The sequence below is a fragment of the Acipenser ruthenus genome, chromosome 29, assembly GCF_902713425.1.
Source record: "Acipenser ruthenus chromosome 29, fAciRut3.2 maternal haplotype, whole genome shotgun sequence".
NCBI lineage: Eukaryota > Metazoa > Chordata > Actinopteri > Acipenseriformes > Acipenseridae > Acipenser > Acipenser ruthenus.
Genome location: NC_081217.1, coordinates 2,430,245 through 2,455,958, shown reverse-complemented (window position 1 = coordinate 2,455,958; position 25,714 = coordinate 2,430,245). Strand labels below are relative to the sequence as shown.

Here is a 25,714-nt window from a genome sequence, read left to right as displayed (position 1 = left end):
TTGGAAATGACTCGCTTACATTTCTAAAAACATCAACAGTTTCAAGAAGGCATTAAGGACACACGAGTCGCTGTTGCATCATAAAAGCGTGCTCTTCTGTTGGATTCCAAGGTTTCACTTTCGCCCTCTAGATGGCAGCAGAGCTACGTTGGTATTTTAACCGCGTAAGCATTCATATGGTCGTTACGATAATGCTTTTGGGGTTGGGTTGAATATCCGCGGGTGAGTAGATACTGTACTTTGGCCATTATTTGTAACCCCCCGCCCCTGCCACAAATAAGTTAACCTGGGTGCATTGCCAGCGAGTGCGGTTTTTGTATTTTTTGCATCCGATCTGTAAGTTTCTGAGTGATACTTTAACCCCTATAAACAAAAAAGGCAAAAAGTGGCATTTCTCGCGAGATAAACCTCGAGTTGTTCATTGCACATTGAAATGAATTTACTAACTCTTCATCTTCACCGGTAGTTCAAGAATGTGGACTGAAGCTGTTTTAGAAATGTGACCGTGTAAACAGAGCGTTTGGAGCGGTATTATGTTTTTGTACACGCGTTGAAACCAAGTTCTTGCCTTTCGTTTCCTTCACAAGCAGGTGTGATTAGTGTGTGTGTGTGTCGACTCGGATCTGGAGTCGGATCGTGACACTCGACCAAACAATGCGGTGGTCTGTCACTTTGTGTACAGTCATGTTGTGGGGTTGCCGTACAATCTTTGATCCAAACGAGATCACAACGCAGTCGGGATGGCTGGTTTTACGCAGCCTGATTCTGTGGAGACCATATGGAAACCAATGCGTCTGGACGTCGAGAGATGTCTTGAATACAACACAAGAATCATCAGAAATATAAAGGTGGTGGAGCAGTTTTTAAAAAAAAAAATATATACTGTTGTAGCAATACATCTCTTGCACACATTGATTGATGCGTTAATGCATTTAATAATTAACCCCAGTCTTAACAGCCGCCAGGTAACGCACAGGTACACCCAAGAGTATCGAGGCTCCTACATTCTCTTTTAAAATAAATAAACTCTAATCAGCTGCTTTCACAGATCCCAATTAGCGCTACTTTCGGACTACCTTACCTTCAGTAATATTGGAAAGTCCAATATTAGTGTAATCAGAGTCTGTAAAACCAGGTTAACGAGGTTTTGGTGTCCTTTGGCATTTGTCAGACATTCCTCTGAAAACGATTTTGTAAAGGTTAGAATGCTGTCTTACTGGAAATGAGAGCCGTCGCAACTGCTGGTAGGGACAAGACAACGAGACTATGGTTGTTTGAAATATAGAAGAGATAACGAGGCACCTGCTCTTAAATGCCACGGGATGAGGGTGCGTGTCTCTGGCATAGCAGAGCGCCGTATCTACCCGTAGAATCGTTCTGCTTTCTCAGAAATAGCGGAAAACTTACAAGCAAATATCCTTTCTTGGTCGTACAATAACTACACATTAAGGCCATCATAAATACGGTAAACGTGTGTATTAAGGCGTTTTGGTTTTAATGTTGTTTTTTTTTGTTTTTTTAAGAGTAGTTTACCATATCTTCCCCTACACACGCGCAGAGATACAAAAAACGCAGAAAGACGTTATGTTTCTATATTTGTGGGCAATTTTGGAATATAATTTTCCGATAAGCAATTTTAAAAGTTGTTTATTCAATATCATCAGAGGAGGCTGCGGAACGTCAAGTCCATACACGTCTTCTGTCTTCCAGCAACCAGAAATATGAAAAAAAAAAACACAAAAAAAAAACACAAAAATGAGAAGCTGCGAGACAATTTAGCACAGTACGGTGTTTATATATATATATATATATATATATATATATATATATATATATATATATATATATATATATATATATATAAATCAATAAAATAACAATAATTATGTTTTCCATCGCCCTCATAAAGCGTCTATAAGATATGAAACCACCTTTTTTTTTTAAAAGAGAGAGAGATACCATAGGCGTAGGCGTGCAGATTCAACCTGCAACGCTCTTCCTTCTTCAATAGAAACGGGGTTTCTATCGGGAAGAGGAATTAGAACAGAAGGTTTTATTATTGAGTGAAAAAAAAAACAAGCGAGGCCGATTTTATCAGCTTCCTTCTTTCGACAAGGAAGGTAACCTCGGCGTTTGAAACACTTCATATTTGTATGAAGCCAATAACCTGTACTGGGCTGGGGGCCTTTCCAGATTCAGCATGTATAATTCAATAAAGAACACAGGTCAAGGGTGTAATAATTCAATGTAATAGTTTAGGACATAACACAAATCTATACCTTTACTCATTATTATTATTATTATTATTATTATTATTATTATTATTATTATTTGAACCGGGAGATTTATCCATCGAGACCGGGGTCATGCAGAACAATCCGAGACATTTAAATTACAGTCTAGCTATACCCTATTCTATATCATGCGCTATCATCGACACGTTTTGAGAACGCATTAAGTGAATGTCTCCTGTGGTTTCAATGCGTGCTAGTCGCTCATTGTCTGGACTGGGTGGGTATAGCAAGAGTAATATCTTAAATATATAGAAGATATGTGATGCTATTAATTAGGAATGGATACAGTGCAGGCGCCTGTGTCCTTTTTTAAATGAGAGGGTATCGCAATACAAGTGCATAATAAAGTGACCGGAGCTGCCCTTTTACTGTTCGATATTCTGATTAGAAAAGAAAACCCGTAGGTTCACTGCCATCATATTTTAATTGAATTTGAACCTGTGTTCTTGTTGACAGCGGGCTACCACGGCGTGGTTGCGTTGGTAATTTGCTGTATAATAATGTACATTATAGAGACGGACAAGGCTGGAAATAGCGATGAGAACAGCAGTTTGAATTGCTAACGTAAATGAGCTGCAGTTTGCAACCTCGCAAGCCAGGACAGTATGACATCCAATCAAATGTATGTGTGTATGTAGTTTTTTTTTTTGTTTGTTAGTAAAGCATATTCGAAAGCGTAATGTTTCAATGAGTCTGTGGAGACGGAGGATCTGTTCATGTCGTGTACATACATTCTCAGTAGGCTACATTTCGCCCCCATCTTAAAACAAACAAACATTCTTGTTTTATTCTCCAGGAATACACAATCCAAAGTCTCCAAAATAAAGGTTTTATTTTTCAAGCACTCTCAGATCATTTTACCAACGAGGATTTGTCTCTTTTAATATATATATATATATATATATATATATATATATATATATATAGTTATTATTTTTTATTATAATTAATTAATGTGGAAACTATGGTTCATTTAAATGTATTGACTAAAAAAAAAAAAGAACTGTTATTTTGTTTTTGTCCAAAGAGTAATTCATAGTTTCCCCTGATAAATCCTGCTTGTATAGGCTAATACAAATTTATGTGGTTTTAAGAGGAACCTACGAGCGACCTAAACCAGAAATCTTTAGAAATTCTACACATTTAACTGATCAGAAGATTTATATATATATATATATATATATATATATATATATATATATATATATATATATATATATATATATATATATATATATATTACAAGTGCTAGTTTGCTTCAGTGGGACAGAAGGAGCATATAGTCGACTGCTGAAAATACTTGTAATACCGTTTGGCCGGTGCTTTACTTTACTTTAAAATGGCGGGTTAACAATATAACCTGGTGGCGCTTTGAGAGTAGAAACCTGTGAGCAGAGAAACACGAAACAAAATGCACCAATTGTGCACTCACTCTCTCTCTCTCTCTCTCATATATATATATAAAAGGAAAGCTGCTGTGGACTAAAGGAAACAGAAAGAATAAGGTATTGTAGGTACACAATAAGAAGAGGAATACGTGTGTGTGTGCGTCTTGTTTTGACAGAACATTGGTATTTTCTCACCTCTTTCCGTTGCAACACAAAAAGTAATGCACCTGAATGTAACTGTATTTGAAATTGAAATATTTACCGTTCTAACTGTAATATAAACCCGTTTTAACTGTATGTGTAGCAAATTATGCAAACACTTGACCAGCTGGCTAACCTTAAAAAAGACGCGTCTGGATATATCAGGCCCCGCTGAACAACCTATCTTCTTTTTAGTTTTAGTTTATTGTTGTATACCGCGGAGAAAAGCATAGAAAATGAAATAAAGCACACCTGGTAAATTGTCTATCCCAGTGCATAGGGAAGAAGGAGGAAAGGGCATCAACAGCTCAAAAAATAAAAAAAGTGATCTAACCAAAACGTGAATATTGCTCGCTGGTGCTGAAAAGCCTATGGGATCCACCAGCCTGGATGCAGGTATCGATTGTTGTTGTCTTCTTCCTTTGTAGTTGGGTGTGATATGATGACTCCTGCACACGAATATGATCTGGGCTCTCGATAGCGATTGGAATGTTGTCTAAACAGGGATGGCATTTCTAATTGCCAGCCTCGCAGGTAAATTGGAGTGCGCCTGCGCAGGTAGAGAGAGAAGTTCAGGTGAGTCCCGCAGCGCAGGTTACAATTCGGATCAAGCGACTTGCAAGAGCTTCTGGAAAAAAGGAACGTTACCGACCGAACCCTGTATCATGACTTTGCTGGAAAGGATAGACTGGCAGGTAATGTGGCTTTTGATCTAATTATTCAATTCAGTTTTATAACAAAAAATGAAAGAAATAACAAGAGTGATTACAAGAACGGATTTGAGTTTCTTATTAAATGAAATGCCAGTCAACCTGACGCGCTATAAAACATGCCTGTGTGTGTCTATATCCATGGCTGCTGCACCGTGGTATTCGCTTTTAACACACTTAATGACCGAAAGATCATTCATAATTCGTTTAACACTTTTTTTGTAATTGTTAGTGTGTATTTTCCTGAATGTGTTTAATTAAAGCAATCGATAACTAGAATAATGAGTAATAACGGAGCGAGGAAAGGGTCCGATTGTGATGTCACGAAGACGACAATGTGCGTGGATTTCCTGCGCGCATTCCAGCCCCAGTTTTAATAATCGATATCACCAAAATAAAAGATCAATTCAACCCCGTTAGGCTTGAATTGAAACAGCTTTTTAATGAAGAGTGCAGCGCGAATGTAAGAAAGCGTTCCCGTGAACTTAAATACCCCCTATCAACACTTACAAAAATAATAATAATAATAATAATAATAATAATAATAATAATAATAATAATAATAATGATGATTTTTTTTCTTATACGGGGTATTTAATGATTGAATTTGCTTTAGAACTTGTGCGCATATATATATATATATATATATATATATATATATATATATATATATATATATATATATATATGTGTATATATATATATATATATATGTATGTATATATATATATATATATATATATATATATATATATAATATAATTGTTTTTATTTTTTATTGACGCATTCGATCCCAGTCCGTTCTAACTGGTTTACTGAATATATTGGATCACAAACTGGAGTCGCAAAAGACCACCTGTCTGCTTATAATGTGTTTAAAGCTGACTTTAAGAGTCTCCTTTATATAATCTTAATGTCGATGATTGTATTTAACAACATGTGCTAATAATAATAATAATAATAATAATAATAATAATAATAATAATAATAATAATAATAATAAACACGGACCCCTTATTACAGATTTAACACAAATGATAATCACATACCCTTGTCTTATTTCAACAGATTAGTACAATGATTGGATTGAATTTGGTAATAACTCTTCTTACTCTGTCCAGACAGTAGCACATTTTATACAGTATCATTTTTAATTAAAATAATTAAGATATGTAAGGAGCAGTATTTACCAGGACTAATTAACACTTCTCCCTTGATTTACCAAATAAAGACGTGTGACCTGTAAGTACTTTTCAGTGTGATCTCTGTATTACAATATCAATGAAACGTCATGCAGGTAAATCGTATGGATTTCAAATATTGGTTTAAGGAACCACGTCGTTACTTTGATGAGTTCATTCAGTGTTTTTCTCAGCCTGTAGTGCACAAACGCGAAGTCACAATTCAAGAGAATAGTCATGATCTTTTTGACAGTTTGAACAACAATAGCAAGTATTAGTTGAAATTTCATGAACTAACCTAACTCTTTATCACAAGCCCATACATTCTGAATTTACTGCGCAAATCCACTACAACTTTGACACAGCGTGTGTTTAAGAAGAGTGAATGAAGGAATCCGGAATATAAAAACCCATCTACCTTTATACAAACCGATATTCTACCTGTATATCTAACACGAGTACAGGTGAACAGCTGCATTCACAAGGGTGTTCCCCGTGTGGTTTCTAAATGATCTGAACATTAAGAACTTGGAACGATGAGGATTATTACCAGCGACGGTTCACGCGGTGGCTTTCACATCTTTATGAAGCTTGATGTTTCCCTGGCATGCAATTAAAAGCATCACCTGTCGTAGAGAATAGCTATCACACACGGAGAAAGACTGGTCTGCTTGTAACTATGGGAGCGGGTTTTTGTAGCGTGTAAGCGGCGTGTCGTTGTTTTTGTATCACAGGCGTATGAATTTCCCGACGCTGCAGCCACTCTTCTTCTGAGGTTGTGTAATAACTCCAAGACTAGAGGAATTCATGCAGAATCAAACGAGAGACACGATCCCACCGTTACTGAGAAAAGTCAATAAGCTCTCTCCAATATGAATAGCTTCAAAGTGTACAGTCCTCATTATTTATTCAAATCGTGGGTCTTAATTACCCCGAGGTCCCTTTGAGACGAATATAAACATGTGCTTCTACTACAAGCAGTGTATAAAGCTATGCATTTGCATTTCAAAGGGGTTCTCTCTCTTAAAAATAAGGTGAGCTCCACCAAAAATGGTAATGAAGATGAGTGCCAAGCGGTGAAGTGAATCCCCGAGGTGATGGGGTCCAAGACAAGGGGACCGGGTACCAGCTCCTGTAAAGAGAAGCGGGAGATCTTCGGGGCCTGATTGTAGTCTTTATCTGCATACAATGGTCTGTGTTTCTACCTCACATGTCATTTGCGTTTCTTTTAAAGGTGGCGTCGAATCCCCGCAGGGCGGCACTGTGTGGGGGCGACCCAGTGCATGTGCGTTCTGTAACCGCTAGTTCTGGAAGGACCCCCGCTTTAAAGTTCTTTAAAGAACCGTTCTAGAACCATTTCAACAGAACATACAACTAGAGAGCTCCTAACCAATAGGGGTTTCCATAAACGTAGTCTTTGTTTATTTAAATGAACACACAGGAACCCTAGGCTATAGATGTTTTCTTAGAGGGCGATGCGTGTGCATAGAAACACACTTATGTCATTAAGATTAATTAAAGAGAATACCGAATTCCGTTTTAGACTATTCTTATGATCTTTATGTGGACAGCTTACCCGAAAAAGCATATATATTACTCCTTTTGAAAATTAATATATAAGACATTTACTTGGGGTCATATTCAGCACTGTGAAGTGACCAGTTTTATTTTAAAAGCTGATATTAGTTTCAAATAAACAAGAGCCCTATACGCGCACCTGAGCTGTTTCTTTTCAGTTTTTTCCAGTTTTAAAAAATAAAATGCTGCTTAATTTGGCGCGCTGGTCCTTAGTTTGCGGGCTTCGGCGGGTTTTCGGGGTAGTCAGTGAGCAGGCTACAGTTATTTCTTTCGTTTTTCTTTCTACGGTAGCGCTTTCTTTTCAGGCATAAGCGACCATTATGTATTTTAATGGACGATTCTTCACGGCTACACGGGGGGTGAATATCAGTAGCCGCATTGTTGGGGTATGGGGAGGGGAGGGGAGGGGTGCATTAATAGCTCCCTCCGGGCAGTTACAGGTAGGGGCAATGGGGCTGTAGAACCGTGCAGGGCAAGCGCCCCTAACTCATTTAACAACGGTCCAGCTACCTGAAGAAACAGCCGATCCGATTAGAATCAGTCGATTCAATAGGGCGTTATCAAGCAAAATCATCCCATAGGAATGGGCCAGTAAGTACCTGCTAGCCTCCTAACCTCTAAATCTACCCTCTACCTCTAAACCTAATGTCTACTACTAACGTAATCTCTATTCCTAAACCTAATCTCTACCCCTAAACCTAACAGCGTTACTATTAAACTGTCACTATTATTTCAGCACCGCTTGTTTAGCGCCCTCTAGCGGCTACGACACCCGGCGTCCATTAAAGCGGTTGACCGGGACCTACTCTACCTGTTGGGAGGCTATCAGCAATAAACGACACAGATGGGCCCGCCCTACCTGCTGAGCCCGGGGGTGAGCGGTGTCGGGACCTCTGAACAATAGGAGGCGGACTATCCGCATACTCACACTGCGAGGCAGCTACGTGTCATGTAAGAAAAGAGGTAGACAGAGTCACAGAAGCGTTGTTTCAGACTCCTGGTTCTTCAGCCGGCCCAGACTTTTCAAACACGTTGTGCTGAATTAGACCTAGGCGTGCAGTGATCGCTCTAAGATCCCAGCTGTATTCACATTGGTAATCTATACTACAGTTCCATCCATGATCATAAAAAAGAGTCGTGCCTCCTCAATGTTGATATTCATTATTCCATGACCTGATACAAGCATTGTCTTCAGAACTGAATCTATCTATCATAAGGGTGTGCAAGACTTGTAAGATGCTGTAAGGAATAATATATATAAAATGAAATGTAGTGAAATATTATCCTAATAACCAGTGTTGACGGGCTGAGTGCAGTCAGTGCCAGCAGACCATTCGTACGCCCGCTTTGCCCGCTGGGTTGTTATTAAGGTTTGAAAGAACGCAGGCTCGGGAGCGGTAGCAGTGGGTGATCTATCAAGCAGAAACGCCACAGGTAGATTATTGAGCATCAGCATCAACTCTGAAGACATTTTCATTGGCGGTGCTGGTGCTTCATCATTATGTTATTTAATTAGTTAGCAGAGTGGGGCTGTTTCTGACCAATTCAGTCTTTCAATGCTGGTCAATGGAGGTGTGAAATGTCTGTTTGACTCGTTTACTCCTGACCAGATCAAATAATAATAATAATAATAATAATAATAATAATAATAATAATAATAATAATGAAAAAGCCTGTTAAATAAAGATTTTTCACGAGTATTAATCTGAATTTTACATGCTATTTTTTTATTATTAATGATCTGAATTTTACATGTTATCTTAACGAAAGGCGAAAGCTCATAGATATAATTAAATGTACAGGCTTTCTGTCAAACCTATTTAAATAACCCCAAACTGCTTCCAGCGCCCCGTCAATTTAATGACACGATTTCGAAGGATTTGAATTGCAGTGCTTTTCGCGAGAGCTCCTTTTAAAAGATGTCTAGTTGTTTACACTGCCCCGGCATTTCAAAGATACGTCTTATATATATATATATATATATATATATATATATATATATATATATATATATATATATATATATATATATATATATATATATAGCATGATCATAGCCTAATTTAAACAGAACAACACATTATTGACAGTGAGTGACTCAATAGATTCACGCCACGTGAGCAATGCTTAAATAGTTTATGTTATGAAATAGAAAAGCAATCCTGGGGTAAACTTTACAGATCTGTGCTGCGGTGCGCGTTAAACGCTCGCTTCATACAAACACAATGGAACAAAGAGCCGCGGCTGCCCAGCCAGCTCGCCAGGTTTAAACCCTGTAAAAGACAGCCGAGTACACAAGTCCACCCGCAGGCTTCATGATTTCTTACGCATTCCTATACAGGCCTAATGACTATTTTAACTCTACCACCATAACATGTTATGGTATGACTCCAAGTTTATGTTACTGTAAAATAAACTGTTACACAGGAATTCAACACAGACCCTGTCTGACAGATTCTGAACACAGTTTAATATTTATGTATTTTGCACCGTAATGTTTATTTTGGTGTTTTTAGATCACCTAAAGCACGGTGTAAATTCAAACGAACACCAGAAATGTGTTTAAAATCAATCCCATATGATTGATGTTTAATTCCGATGAAGCGATATTCACAATAACAGGTAATGGGCCCCGTGACACTGTGGAGCATGGTTATTATTATTATTATTATTATTATTATTATTAGTATTATTATTATTATTATTATTATTATTATTATTTAGGCGCACCTATGCATATTGTATAGTTTGTCTTTGCTCGCAGTAATATATTCCTCCAGCTGTTTATTGAAACTGGAGCGGGATCGTCCATACACTGTCAGTTGTCACGAAGATATGGGGGGAAAAAATGGTTCTACACGAAATTTTACTACTTTGATAAAAAAACAAAACAAAACAAAAAAAAACAAAAAAAAAAAACCATAAGGCCTGCGCTACGCATTCTGGTATAGAGCTCTGTAAGGAAAGGTCCTTAGCGCGCTTTACTGATACCGCAGTATCATTATTCACACTTTGAATTGGTCTCCTGTCTTAATAATATGCATGTGAAAAGGCACGGTGGCTGGACCGATTGTGCATGTGTTAATTTGTGAAATATCCAAGCGGGAACGGTATCTAACAGATACTGTACCAGCTCCTATGTTCGGCTGCAGTGCGTGACGTACTGGAAATGCAGAGTTTTAACATTCTACAGTAGCCTAGGCAATACTTATTACGTCTTGTATACAATGCCTATTCAATTGATTCCATTACTGTTGTAGTACCCTGTAATGCAAAAAATATAAAATGAGCACTTACCAAAATAAATACATACATACGTACAATTAGATGCGCATGTAAGAGTTTGCAGCAATGCATATGTGTTGTTAGGTAATGTATGTGTGTATATAATGTATGTGTTGACATTTTATTTTGTTTTGTTTTTCTCAGATAATTTTAGTTTATCTTTTTAACAAACATCGGTGTATTAACCCTCCTGGCTGCCCGATGCTTGTCAATCTGAGGATCAAAAGATTCCGATAACATCAACAACAAACCCCATATGTACTTATCCATTTCGTTGGAGGTTATTTTTGGTCCTGTTCAATCATTTGAGTCACATATCAGGAAAATTACTTAAAGCATCTTTTTATCATTTGAGAAATACAGCTAAACTTCGTTCTATTATTTCTGTATCTGATGCTGAGAGGCTAATGCATGCCTTTGTTTCATCGAGAATCGACTATTGTAATGCACTTTTTGCCCCAAAGTATTTGGTATCTCGCTTACAGCTTATTCAGAATGCTGCTGCAAGAATTCTAACTAAAACCATAAAAGGTGAACATATTACCTCTGTCTTGGTCTCCTTACAATGGCTTCCTGTGCAGTTTTGAATTGATTCTGAGATTTTATTTTTAACTTATAAAGCCCTTAATGGATTAGGACCCAGTTATTTACAAGAGCTGTTGATCCCATACATTCCTAAACGGAGTCTTAGATCTCAGGATGCAGGACTCTTGGTTATTCCGAGGGTCAATACAAACAGTATGGGAGGAAGGGCCTTTTCTTATGAGGCTTATTTATTATTTTATTTCTATACACAAGCCTTTTATTATAGTCTTTTTATTATTGATATCCAGTATTATTATTATTATTATTATTATTATTATTATTATTATTATTATTATTATTATTATTATTATTATTATTTATATGACATAAAGTGCTATATAAATTAAATGAAATAAATCAAATTAAATCAAATATAGAGGGTCCCAGGACAGTAAAACTGATATAGTAGAGTTGTTTAGCAAGATAAGCACACTGTATAGGAATGATAATGGAAAACCTTTTTTTCTTTATAGATTTGAATTTGTTCATTTGTCTGCTGCAGGAACTAGCCAATTCTAGATTATATTTACCAAATATGTTTTATATAGTTTGACTGGGAAACATATCTTCGTGTTCAAGAAAACCCCCAAAAGATTTCAATGTGTTTTGCAAGATTCAGAAACAAAATAACAAAGACGGCCAGCAAGCTACAAAACTCATAGGCGACCAATAAGCCAATCAAATGGAAACAGTGACAACTTTATTGGCCAGTTGCAAGCCAGGAGCCACCTCCTCCCGGGCAGTAGTCCCGCCATTGAGACAATGCACAGGTGACATTCCCCCGTCACGCCTCCCAGGAGGGATTATGCTAATTTAATCCCGCCCTGTTAGATTACAATGACCCAGAGGGGTAACTAAATAGAACCGTGGCCGTCAGAAGGAGTTTAGATTCAGAGAGTGTGGGCTTCCATCGGCGGTAGTTATAGAATAGTATAGCATAGCCTAACTTCTCCATTGAAGACGCTAGAGTCCCGACTTGCAGGTTGTGCACGTATACTTTGATTTGAATCGAATGCATTGACTGCAATACTCCGTGCTTGAGAGCGAAGAAGTTACAGTGACAGAGCGTGTTCAAGTTATTTCCAGAGCACTTTTGGGATATATCAACCCGGCTGCTTTGAATTTGGGTCGAATCAGCGAGCAATCATGTTGTGGAAACTAGCTGATAACGTCAAATACGAAGATGACTGCGAGGTGAGCACTACTCTCTCTCTCTCTATATATATATACATGTATTTAACTGCACAAGAATGCAAATTTAACCCGTCTGTAATAACATATTGTAAACTGGGGGTTAACCGATGCCTAACTGACAGGCAAACTGAATGTCCTGTTTGAGTATACACGATGACGCTGAAAAATGTAATTTGTTGATATGTATACAGCACAGGGTAGGGTGTTTCCGTTTGAAATAAGAAAGAACAATGATTTAACGAAACATAACTTGGGGACCGACAATCGGAGGAATCGAGCTTTTTTATGTAGCCTATCCTAGTTTTGAGCAGCTATGTATTTATCAAAGCAATCAAGGTAATGGTCCATTAAAGGAAAGGAGCCTTCACAATCTACCTAACGCGTTTGACAATATGCCACTAAATACATGTGAACGAGGTGAGAGTTTTTATGAGATTCGAGGTGAACCCAAAGTGAAAAGGAAAACACGAGAGCAGCCACAGCAGTATTTTAATAGGCTGTGTCTTGGTTTAACCCCAGTCTAATTGCTCGCGGTGCTTTGTCTATAGCAGGGCCATTAGCTGCTCTTTAATTTGGGATTTAATAGTTGTCAGGTGTCAAGGTGGGTAACTGAGTGAGCTTTCTCACAGGACAAACCGCGTTGAGTCGTATTTAACAAGAAAATAACAATTTGTATGAGCCTTTTCTCATTGACTGCTGGAAGTGTAGCGAGTCGGATTGTCTTTACAGAACTCTGATTGTTATTTACGTATCGCACGGGTTGTTTTTTCCCTCTGCATGGACGTGATGTTTGTGTTTCTCGTGTGTTGATGTCATTTTAGCCGTCTCCAGCTACCTAATTCGATGTATCGTTCCTTCTTTTTAAAGCAACCCTCTATTAAAATCTCCGCACAGTATGCAGAACTACACGCAGGAACAATAGGATGTGTTTGGGGTTTGCTGCAAACCCTTCCCCTGTGTCTGTAAACCCCGTGACAGAACCGGAATGATGAAGAAACTCAGCTAGCCAGTTAAACGGGTTTAGCGCTTTCCTTCAAATAAAGAGCACAGATTGACAACCCCGTAAAAGGGGGGAAGGAGACTCTAATAATATTGAATTTCGATTGACCCAAACAGAGCACGTTAGAAAAGGCCTTGTTTAGTATTACGGTAATCTAGTCTATGTATTCTTGAGTACGAAAATGGGGTGCGTTTGTCTGCGTGTGTGTGTGTGTGTGTGTGTGTATATATATATATATATATATATATATATATATATATATATATATATATATATATATATATGGATGTGTGTGTTCATTAGGATTTCTATATTGTACCGTTTTCCCTCACCCTCTTAACTTCATAACCCAAATTTGTCATGGTCTGCTCAGCACTGTCGCCATGTCTCCTCCAGATTAGATCCAGCAATTTGCCGTCAATAGAGCCATTTAGAAATGCTGGCCGGTTGGACCTCTGCGCGTCACGCTCTTGGGATCCCTGTTTTCGGTCTTTTATTAGCTCGTCCTTGTTGCGTTGATTCTCCTGCATGTCTCAGAAGCCAGGCTTGGCAGCAGTCGCTTTGCGTGATCATCTCTATGTCTGTGTTTAAACATTTTATACAACCAGAAAGTCTCCCTTTCACTGGCGAAGCTGTGGGTCCATTTATGATGCGCTTCAAAGAACCAAGAACACTACATCTATTAGAGGGAAGAGGAAGATCATGTGTTGATGCAAATATAGCAGAAAGAGAGCAGGGGGGATTGCTTGAACAATTCTATGACTCGAGGAAAAAAAGTTTAACTTGCATACAAAGTTTTTTTTTTTTTTTTTTAATGGATATTTATTGCATTTTTCTACATAAAGGGCCTATTTATATTTTTCACAATTAGGACTGCCAATCGCGTTGCCGCCCAGTACACACACACACTCAAATGTATTCTGTGTTCCAAAATACATGCATTTGCATATACTGTATTGCTGCTAAAATGTGTTTTTTATTTCAGATAAGGGTTATGTTTGAAGGGGGGAAAACATGATCAAATTTACGCATGCTGCAGAGTTGTCTGTTATTAAGTTTGCATAATTAAATCGCCGCAAATCTTGTGAAGAAAAAAATAATCAATTAACAGTTTAGACTGCGGACACATTTAGTAGCCACGAGACTTCAAAAATACTGTCGACATCCGTCTCGATTTCAGATGCGAAACATTCCCTAATCTGATTCTTATGCACGTTACATTGTAAAGTTGGTTTTGATAACTCGAGTTTTTTTTTTTTTTGTGGGCGATAAGATTTCATTCTTTTTTAAACACATTGTTTGAATGTTTTTCTAATCTGTTTACATTCAGAAGGAAAGCAATCCGAGACTAATATGAAAACGTAAAAGTTTAAAATAGGCGACTTTATCTTTCTTGAGATCACCTTTTTCATTTGTATTTAAGTAATAACGGTATTTACTTCGTATGCACACTTGCTGTTAAATATACACATTCAACCTTTTAAATAATGCGAGTAGCCTACAGTACGTCCAATTGTAATAACCACAATGAATGTATTTGTATTTAAACTGTTTCTGAGAGGATACAGTTGGGTAAGATCCATTAAACTCGAGTAACTGGCGGTTCCAGACCCTGCAGGCTACCTGTGTTCGGTACAATAGAGTACTGACAGACGAGCTCTGAGAAACCAGAAGGAAGGGTTTGATTATTATTTTAATGTTTCTATTGGGAATACAGCTGGGTTTGTCCCCACCCAAGGTCGACCGTGACAACTAATTACCAGCAGAGCGTTTTGCATGTTTATATTATTATTTAAACACACACATTATATATATATATATATATATATATATATATATATATATATATATATATATATATATATATATATATTACACACACATATACATCTAGACACATATTGCTTGCTTTTAAATACCTTCTGTTGAATTGATTAGTTTAGCTAGCCTATCTACGTTATATCAATACTTTTATACTCCCTTTTTTCAAATGCTTTAAAACTTGCTGGGAGGATGATCGTAAACATTTATACTTTATTTTCTTTTTCATGTGCCTCTCGTTTTGGATTTACTTTTGCTGCATCGATTAGGTAAAAATTAGATGTGCATTTTTATATTTAAGAAGTAATACACTTGGAACGAATGTTTTTAAAACTGTACAACACGGTTTTTAGGTTTATTTTTTTAGTTAACTAAAAGGCTGGGCCCTATATGTTTAAAAAAAAACTTTTTTTTTACATGATAAAATGAATCAATAATTTAAATGGATTGTACTGTTAGGAAATATATGCATGCGGTGCCCCCAGCTATAATCATGTATTTTACCCACAGGAACGACACGACGGCAGCAGCAATGGGAACACCCGGCTTCCACACTTGTCAGCGGTGAGCCAGCACCTCTACAACCCGGCTCCCCCGCTCTCTCACCCGGGCAGCTCGGATTTCCAGCCCCCTTACTTTCCTCCACCATACCAGCCGCTTTCATACGCCCAAACCAGCGATCCCTTTTCCCACTTGGGAGACCCGTTTTCCATCAATTCTCTCCACCAATCGGGTCCACCAGTGCCTAATCAGCAGCAAGGATGGCCCAGCAGACAGAACCAAGACCACTCGGGGATTGGACGCTCCGGTCTGGCCAGCCAGATACTCGGACTGGAGTCGGGCTCCATCAGCGGCAGAAGAGAAGCATTCCGCCGGCCGGAACTTCTACTGCCCCACGGTCACCAGATCGATTCGGGGGTCATCGGAGAGAGCATGGGACTGCATGACATTGGGCAAAGCATGGACGACGTGCAGGTGTGTGCTTGGCACTACTTATTACGACTTGCTGGAAGTGTACTTAACCTTTTCAATTAATGGATTGCTTATACTGTAACCTCTGTCTGTCTGTATGTCTCTCTCTCTCTCTTGAAAGGAGGTATAATGGCAGTGTACAAAGCATTAAATGGGTTGTGTGTGTATGTGTGTATATATATATATATATATATATATATATATATATATATATATATATAATGTGTGTGTATAATTACACACAGAAACAATAATATAGATATGGAGAGATTGAGCAGTAGTCTACACAGCCCGTGTTTCCTCAGTATTTTCTGCAGATCGGTTTTATTCAGATTCCAAGCCTTTCTTAATCAGAAGTCTATACTCTGTGATCGCAGGATTTGCTAATCAAGCGAGAAAACCTAATTTGCTCTTTGTCAGGAGGTGAAGTGTGTAGATTATTGAATACAAAGATGCTTGTCGTAAACGTCACTACATTTTATTTTCTTAGACGAACACTCTGTACCAAGCCTAACGCCGTCATTTACCACATTTTTGTAAGTTTAAAACATTAAAAAAGACATATCTTGGTGTATTTTTTTTAAAATGTCGTTTTTAATTTTTTACAACTACAAATCTAGAACATTCAAATCCTGTTGTCCCTTGTTTTTAATTGTTTTCTTTCCCATGTTTTTTCAGCATGTGGATGATAGCAGCATCGTGATGGCAGACCAGACAGTAATTAAAAAAGGTAGGTTCATTTCTTATGATAATGTTCACACAAAAAAGTGTTTTGTGGGGGGGAATGTTTAAAATACAATAACTAGTTGCAGACAGGATGCCTCGAGTTGATATCCTGTGTTTATAGTTTGATCTGTAATAAAACGCAATATTATGAAAAGTCGCTTCAATTCTGGAGTGAGAGTTTACGCTCCAGAGCTAGAGTTTGCACGTTTCGGGTTCTGTGTTTATTATGAATGGAATGCGCGTCCTGCGCAGTTGATGTATTTTTGGCTAATCGTTGGTTTTTGGTTTCAGTGTTCTCATATTTGATCTGATAAAGCACAATAGAATATTATTATTGTTGTTGTTTTTTAAATGTGTATATTAATACATGGCCGCAGAGATTATCCACTTTTATTTAACACGAGATCCCGGCACAGTATAAGGTTATGAATTCTGTTAGCAAGTTTCTGTACAGTACAGTACACACATACTCACACACGCTACTTGCATAAAACATTCACAGCTGTGCTGGTCCTTGAGTAACACAGCCCTGTTGGTTGGAAAGCTTGTTTAGTTGACCTCATTTAAATGATCATACTATCCCTTTGTGAATAATCAGGGTTGGGGTCAATTCCTTTGCTTCAATTGAAGTCATTTCTTGCCACTGTGAGAAGCTCATTTTTCCAGAATACTACTCATTATAATTTTAACCACTGCTGTGTTGGAATTGATTACAAGGGAATGGGGAATTGGAATTGGAAATGGAATTTGAATTGACCCCCCCAGCCCTGCTCATAATCAAGGGCGAGTGTTTTGGAAACTGCTCCAATATTATAGTGCAAACAGTACATTAGGTATGTGGCCGTTCTGTTTCCACTGATCCCTTGTATGCAAATACATCTGTTTCTTGGTTAAATGTAATGACTTCTTGATGCTTTTAGTATGTTGTGTGAGCCTGTGACCGAGCTTGGACCTGAACCTTGCATTGAATCTGTTGGCTTTGATTAATTCGCAGTACCTAATAGACTGCCCTTTTCTGTTTGTTTGTTGTGGTGATAACACATTGCTGGCTGCAGTGTTCTCCGAAGGGACTTTTAATGTGAAACTTCTTGTTCATGCTGAAACTATCCCGTCAGACCCCTTCGGTAAAGCTCATTGGTGCCATGAATAGTGAAGTGCAGATGGGCTGAGCCGTTTTAATAGCACGCCAGCTGATTTCCCTTTCCCTGTATCTGCAGAGCAGGCTGTTGGAGTTACTGTTAGGTGCGTTCTGTACAATAGTTCTAACTCTAACATTGCTGTCTTTCAAAAGATCTGTCCCGCTGCTTCGGTAATGCATTTTTCTGTATATACTTGGAACTATTTCCAAACAATTGGAGAAGAAAAAAAATAAGCTGCCTCCTTAACCTAACCCATTTCCCTAGTGAGAGACCATTCACAGTTGTGCCTTCTGTATTTACCTAACCCCCATTAGGCCCAATGTCCCATCAATAGGACAATTACACAAGGTGCTTGAGTACCTGCCCCTTGGATCGTGAACCTGGATGGCTTAAAACCAGGAGAGCCTGATCTTCCTATGCAAGGTCCTTTGCAAACAAAAAACAAACCATTGTTGCTAGTTCAAGCAGTGCATAAAGCTCCTCCTTGCATTACAAAGGTGTTTTCATTTTGCAAGAGGTCTGACTCTTTTAAATGCGTAACTCGAGCTCCACCAAAGATGGTAATGAAGGTGAAACAGGGTGGTGATAATGAGGCATACTTGGCATAACGAGGATTCCCAGGCTGTGCTGAAAAGAACATAGAGGCTGTGTGGTTGTAAAGAGTCTCAGACCTTGCTTCTACAGTATGCAGGACTGCAGATTAGATAAGGCTGGGCTAGATACTGTAACATTTAGCACTACGAAACACACGACCATTGAAAGTCTTTATGATGGTCTTTTGAATGCTTGTTTTATAATCTCTTGGTGTGCCCGGGTTGTTCTGTGCTTGTGTGCTAAAAGTTTGCACTGTTCTTGTCTCAGTATTAGGAATAAGAAGTGGCACGAGTCAGGATCGTATTCGGAGGAGTTATTTTGGGAGTGGCTTTCTTGCTGGTGAGGATGAAGGTATAATATATTTTAAAATGTGTGGCTCAGATTCCTTCCTCCTTTCGCTGGCTGTGCGGGAGGCCGATGTCTTTTTAAAAGGATTTCCGTTCTGTTCAGAAAGTGTCGGACAAGTCTGAGGGGTTCTTTCAATGCTTATGTTTTATTTACTCTTTTGAGTTGAGCTTTTGTTGAAAGAAGTAATCCATTTCAGTAGTGCAGGCTCGTGTAAAAGGAAGAGAAGGGAGATGGGGAGAAATGAATTGAGATTTCCAATGAGAGTGTTCATTTCCTGGGCTGGTGTGATTAAACAAAGGCCCGTGACGAGAGCGCCTCGCTTCTTTTTCAAGACTGCTAGGATGGAGGTGTGCTACACATATCCATGATCCGTGAAGAAGCAAGACAGTTGATAGGTTTCAAGCAGCAGGTTCTGCAGCTGGTTTTGCCATTTCTATAGTAGGGTTATAAATTCCAAACAAGAATATAGAAATCAAAAGTTTGTCTGAAAAGATTTTCTGGTCTCTGATCGTTTCCCTCTTAAGTGACCCAATGACTTTGTCAATGCACTCCATGCTGCATGCCAGAACGCACTGTAGATCTGCTTCCACTAACAGTGATGCATTTTATACATATTTTTTTATTCCTTTTTTTTGTCAAAAGAATTTCGCTCTGGAGGAAGGAAAGAGATGCATATTTGATTGTAACTTTGCGCTGCTTGCTCCACAGGCCCGGTGACTCATTCGAAGGGGAATGCCCTGGTGAACCCCTATCAGAAGGAGGGCTTGCTGGGGATGGTATCGAACCCCACCGAGGTGTTCTGCTCTGTACCTGGCCGCCTCTCCCTGCTCAGCTCCACCTCCAAGTACAAGGTGACGGTGTCCGAGGTGCAGCGCCGCCTGTCCCCCCCAGAGTGTCTCAACGCCTCCCTGCTGGGAGGGGTTCTGCGCAGGTCAGTCCCGCAAGCCCACGTCCCTGCCTTTCCCTCTTTGGGCCCTGTTCAGCAAGAATGTGTGAGTCTGAAGCTGAAGGAATGCAAACAGCGGCCTGAAATCTGGTTCCAGGAGACCTTGTTTGAGGCAACTTTGCTGTATCAAACCCCAAGTCTCCCCTGGTGTGTCATGCAGTGTCCTGAAAACCAGTCTCCTGAAACCAAGTTACAAGCCACAAAGTGGCTTCATGTTCTCTCAGCTTAAGCCTGAAATAAATGCAGACAAACCTTACTTATAAGGGGCCTCCCAAATACTCCTGTGGTCCTTCACATATAATTATTTTATTAAAGAAATTCCCTGAACTTATTGAAATTAACATAACTAGTAGACATTCTTGTCCTTAATCGAATTGATTCTAGATCCAGTTGATCCTGTGTGTTTGTCTCCAGTTCCAGTCACTAGTGGGTGTAGACTCCTGGGGAGAGCTAAATGGCTCTGGTCGTCTGGAGAGCATGTTTTTTTCCTTCCCATGTATGCCGCGGTGCTAGAGACAGACGCTGAGCATTAGACACGCTGTAAAGTAGGTCATGGAGAGGAGAGGAGAGAGGGGGGGCTGCCCTACTTGCCTCTCCACGGCTGTCAGCTCTCACCCAGCTCTGTGTGAAGCGCTGCTGCAGTCAAAGAGAAACTGCTACAGCGAGTAGGGAATTCCTAGATATTTCCCTCTGTTGTTGTTGTTGTTTTGTTTTCTTAAGCTGAACCTTGACTTGCTTATTTAGAGGTTGGATTGGTTCAGGGTTAAGTTTAGGGTATTATGTTATGTTGAAGAGGTGCTCTAATTACAAATAAAATAAATGATGGAAATGTAAACGATTGAAAGACCATTGTTGAGTAGCCTAACGGGGCAATCCTGTTACATTTACAACCCTATTACGTAATAGGGCTAAATTATTCCTGTATCGTCCAGTCCTATCTCAAACTTTGGTCTTGTGTGTTGACTGTAAGACTCTTATGAAAGCAGTATGTTTCCTGTGCAACATCTGCAAACAATCCTTAAAGCGTCAGACTTATTTTGGGTATTGCTTTTTCTTTTATTCCTCCAGAGCGAAATCCAAAAACGGGGGCCGCTCCTTGCGGGAAAAGCTGGATAAAATCGGTCTGAACCTCCCTGCCGGCAGACGGAAGGCAGCGAACGTCACGTTGCTGACAGCACTGGTAGAAGGTAGGCATCTCTTTGTGTTTGAGTCGCTGCGCTCTCTGAGCAGTGGAAGGGCTGATGCTGCAGTCACCAGAAACAGCCTCTCTCTGTTTCAAATCCCAGTTTCTCTCTTTTGCCTGGAAGAATTGACATTATTGAACAGGACTTTCGATATGACATTTTGAGGTTGCCAAGCAACTAGCAGTGCCATCACCTATTTATTTTTTTTGGTCTCCGTTTAGGATTCAGGTGATGCACCCTATTAAAGAAATGTTTTGCAGCTTGCAGTTAAGAATTAATTGTCAATGCATTTGATCCATCGCCACAAGGACTAACTGACCTTTAAGGCTGTCTTTTGAACAAACGCGCCTGCAAACTAAGTGCGTGTATCGAGAAGTAGGTTCTGTTGCTGCTGTAGGGGAAGATGGGTGAAGTAAGTGACACAAACCCATTAAAACTGGGCATGCCTCAGAGCTGGACCCACTAATGAGACTACACACCACTGGGAGCCATACAGATGGGGAAATAGCCCGAAAACAGAGAAGTTAATCTGAACTGCTCAATTAAAATGTCAAACATTTTTAATGCGTTTAGCTCTAAAGAACTGTTCTGAATGTCTGTCCACTGTTATCTTGAGTGGGTGCACTGACCCTATGTATTCCTGGTGTTCTCTAGCTGTCCTCTCTAACCAAGGATGTTTTTCACTAACAGGTGAGGCTGTACACCTGGCCCGTGACTTCGGTTATGTCTGCGAGACGGAGTTCCCTGCCAAGGCCATGGCCGAGTACCTGGGCCGGCCGCATGTGGAACGCAATGAGGCCAACAGCCGCAAGAACATGCTGCTCGCCGCAAAGTGAGTTCCTAGCCCACGCAGCACGCTGTGTACAGTTGTGTTCTCAATTCAAAGCTGTCTCGCCTTAGCGCTGACCTGTCTGAACCCCTGGCTGTGGCTCCAGGTTTGAGGACAATGGCGATTTACTGTCAAGCCTGCCCCTGCCCCTCAGTGCCCACATCTCTGGAGCAGGGCCTCACAGGGCAGCCTGGTTTAGGATGTGGGTTCCACTTCAAAATCATATCCTGTCACTTAATTGCATTTCAATGAAATAAAGTTCAGCTGCATTAATGAAGTAAATTGTTTACAAACCAGATGAAAGCATTATAAAACATGGGTAATTTGTACTTGACTGACAGCGTAGAGCACAAAACCTGATGGCTTCTGGGATAGCGAGAGTCTGGCAGAGCAGCAGCTCTGAATCTATTCACCTGTTCTTGAAGAATGGCACCGAGACTGCACTTCTGTACATGTCAGTCAATGTCTTAGTGGTCCAGGGAACTCTAGACATCTGGAAAGTAGCATGTCAGAAAGGATGCTTTGCAGTTCCTTGTAGAAGCTCTTAGCAAATAAATATGCCTGTCTCGCTGGCAAGGAATTAAGGATATGTAGTTGAACGGCTGTGCTGTATAATAATACCTTGTTGAAAAACATTTCTGGCAAACTGATTGGCTGTTGATCAGTTCTTGATATGTTCTGATTGTTAGTAATTGCATCCTATCATTCTCCATGTGTTTACATCTTCTGTTTTCTCTTCGCTGCTTCTTCCAGGCAAATCTGCAAAGAGTTCACAGAGGTGCTGACCCAAGACCGATCTCCGCTGGGGAACTCCCGGCCCGCGCCCATCCTGGAGCCTGGGATCCAGGGCTGCCTGACTCACTTCAGCCTCATCACACACGGGTTTGGAGGCCCCGCAATCTGCGCTGCCATGACCTCCCTGCAGAACTACCTGAACGAGGCGCTCAAGCAGGTGGACAAAATGTACCTGAGCTCCGGGAGCGAGCAGCAGGGCTCCTCGGACAGCAGCAAATCTGTAGAGAAGATGGACAAGCACCGGAAGTGAGCGTCCCGAGGACGGGGGGAGGGAGGGGGTTACGCCTTCATATTTCCCACGTCCCAATTTTTTAAAAATGTATTTTAATATTTTTTACATGTATGCCTCTTAACCTGCAACTTTTCTCCTAAGCCCACTTTTTTTTTTTTTTTTTTTGTAACTGTTACACCCAGCTTCCCTTTCCGACCTCCCCCGACAGTGCTTTTGCCATTACTGTTTTTTATTTGTGTTTTTTGAAAGAGGTGGTCTTACCTGCTGGGAATAAGAGGTCCTACAGCGGTGCAACGATGCCATTTTTTTTTGTCGGAGAGGATCGGTATGCTGCTTGAAGGAACGGGAGGATTCAGCAGCAGCCTGTGGCTGTCCTGCTTTGTGTGAGAATGCTTTGCTAGATGACGCTGCTGCCGCTGGACACTGGGCTGAATACACACAACTAGCACGCAGTCTGGACAGTCCATGCCATTTTTACTGCAGTGGACATTGTACGAGGGCAGCCGCTGGTGCTTTTTATCACAGTTGGCAAACAATCATGGGAAATCTATCTTGCTGCATGTTTCCACCAGCTTTGTCTTCACTCTCCAACTGACCAATCTGTTCATGTTGAATGGCCACTTCTTTCGCGTGACTGATCTGTTTTTTCCCTGAAAGCCGCGTTCTTTCTCTCTCCGTTTTCCGAACGGACAGTGCGCAGTAACATGCAAAACAAGTGGGGTAAGCAAGAAAACCGGACACATGAAACAAAAAAATAATTTGGCACAAGTGGCCCTGTGCAAGAAAAGACAGGGGAGTCGTGCAAGCTGAAAAAAGCAGAAATTATTGCACAAGACAAAGACTGTTGCAGAGTCATGCAAACTGTGCATCAAACCTGCCAAATCTGTTTCAGGTGTCAGACCTGTGAACATAAAGGCACATTATTGTTGGTATTCTTATTGTTATTATTATAAACTTTTTAAAAAGATACTTTTTTTTTTTCTCTTGAATGTGTAAATATTTTTATTTATGTTGTAATTTAATGGGATTTGTAAATACTGGTGATAACGCTTAACTTTAAAAAAAAAAAAAAAAAAAAAAAAAAAAAAAACAACAACAAAAAAGTTTGAATTTTGTAAATGGGTTTCAGCTCTTTATTTTTTAGAAGAAATGTGATCAGCTGTGATGGGATGCTGAGATGTTTAAAGTTCGTGCAAAGGTATCTTTTAAAATGAAATAAAACAGGGTAATTTTAAAGTGACTTTGTACAGTTTTGCCCTTTACTCTCTTAGTTGTTTTTGAGTCTTTGTGATGTGGTACGGTGCCTCTTCCTTTTGTGAAACTGAGAAAGTAATACCTGCAGATTGTTTTCAGTAAAAGAGCAAGGTGCATTGTGGAAAAGCAATCTGTAAAAAAATACCAAACGAACACCACTATCTGTGTGACTTAGCCATTCAATAAAGCAATTTAATTTTCTGGTTAAAATTGGTTTTATATACTTTTATTTTTAAAAGAGAACGTGGCTCATTGGGGGATACATTATCGTGTCCCGTTCCTGACATTATCTTATGCACTCAACAACAATTATTTGATAGTTTTTTTTTTTCATGGCTGCAATGTTTTTTAAACATGTTGAATAGAGATACCCCAACCTTCTGACTAATGGAGCGTTAATTACTGCAGCAAACAAAACTAAACAGCCAGAAACACTTCTAATCTGAATGTTTATCATTGATTTTATTATGGTTTCAGTATTTCTTAATGTGCAGACCGAGATGAATGGCAGTGGCTACAGATTACTGTTCAGGCACAGAACCGTCATGATAGGGGTCTTGCTCGGAGAGGTGTGCAGAGCTGGGTCTAATCCAGAGGTAATAATGATTGTCGCAGTGTGAGCACAGCATCTGCAAGCAGGAGTAGGGGTGGCCTAATATGTGGGATGATCTGGACTATCAAACCTGTTTAAAATGTGCAAGTGACTAAAGGTAGTCTTTGTATAAGAGTGTGTAGATCAACCTCTCTCATGCCTTCCACATTAAAGATGATGGTGTAATCTGTTTACAAATGAAGTTAGGAAGGTGCTCGCCACATTGGACATGCACACAGGCATCCGACAGTACTGTGCTTCCCAGAAACCAAAGGGACGTCGCCCGATGCCAATTTGTAAAGCAAGAATGACAAATATGACCAACAGGGAGGTTAAGCAGAATGTAGAAAGAAAATCGGGACATTGTATTCCTATAAAATAACACATTGCAGATGGCTCAGCACAGGGCACTGATTGAGTCTCAGGGGTTCACACGAAGTCCATCCATAAACCCTTCATGATGTCATCCCCCCCCCCTCCCCCCGGATTAATCACGACTCATGTCCGTACCCTCAGTTCTGGAATGGGTGGAAATAATTTGGACTGCAGCAGACCCTCACTTCATGAAACAAAGTATTTATGTATTGGAAGTACAAACAAGGTCTGGAAAATCAGGAGACATAAATAGGTTCGCAGCTGATGCAATAGTCTATTCAGAATACTTTATTCTCTAATCATTTAAAATGACACAGTTTTTTCACATTTTCCTACAGAAATGTGCAGGTGTACATTTTAATGCATCTTGTATTCATAAAGCTCCAATATGCAAATCTGATTCTATTAATTTAAGTCTGTGTAAAAAAGTTGCACTTCAGTGGAGTGGAACTTAAATAAGGGATTCAAAGTGTGCTGCTTATTTTTTATTT

The 25,714-nt window shown here is 39.6% G+C and overlaps 1 protein-coding gene across 6 annotated transcripts; it reads left to right on the top strand.

The window, feature by feature from the left end:
• Positions 1 to 4,429: 4,429 nt before the first annotated feature.
• LOC117428432 (transcription factor AP-2 gamma-like) lies at positions 4,430 to 24,466 on the top strand. Of its 6 annotated transcripts, none has more exons than XM_059003753.1 (8): positions 4,430 to 4,578; positions 15,748 to 16,212; positions 16,888 to 16,939; positions 18,936 to 19,007; positions 19,725 to 19,947; positions 21,031 to 21,149; positions 21,837 to 21,978; positions 22,729 to 24,466. In XM_059003753.1, the coding sequence occupies exons 1-8, from the start codon at positions 4,549 to 4,551 to the stop codon at positions 23,018 to 23,020; spliced, it is 1,395 nt and encodes a 464-aa protein (XP_058859736.1). In that variant the 5' UTR covers positions 4,430 to 4,548; the 3' UTR covers positions 23,021 to 24,466. The 6 variants fall into 6 exon arrangements, with proteins under 6 accessions (XP_058859736.1, XP_033903343.1, XP_058859737.1 ...); XM_034047452.3 differs by having other exon boundaries at positions 18,936 to 19,019; XM_034047442.3 differs by lacking the exon at positions 4,430 to 4,578 and adding an exon at positions 12,079 to 12,416.
• Positions 24,467 to 25,714: the final 1,248 nt, after the last annotated feature.

Excerpts from the sequence above, each read along its gene's own strand:
- LOC117428432 (XM_034047433.3), top strand. The coding sequence starts at position 12,369 with ATGTTGTGGAAACTAGCTGATAACGTCAAATACGAAGATGACTGCGAG. Across the intron at positions 12,417-15,747 it reads AATACGAAGATGACTGCGAG|GAACGACACGACGGCAGCAG; the intron begins GTGAGCACTACT and ends TTTTACCCACAG. Across the intron at positions 21,150-21,836 it reads GCTGACAGCACTGGTAGAAG|GTGAGGCTGTACACCTGGCC; the intron begins GTAGGCATCTCT and ends TTTCACTAACAG.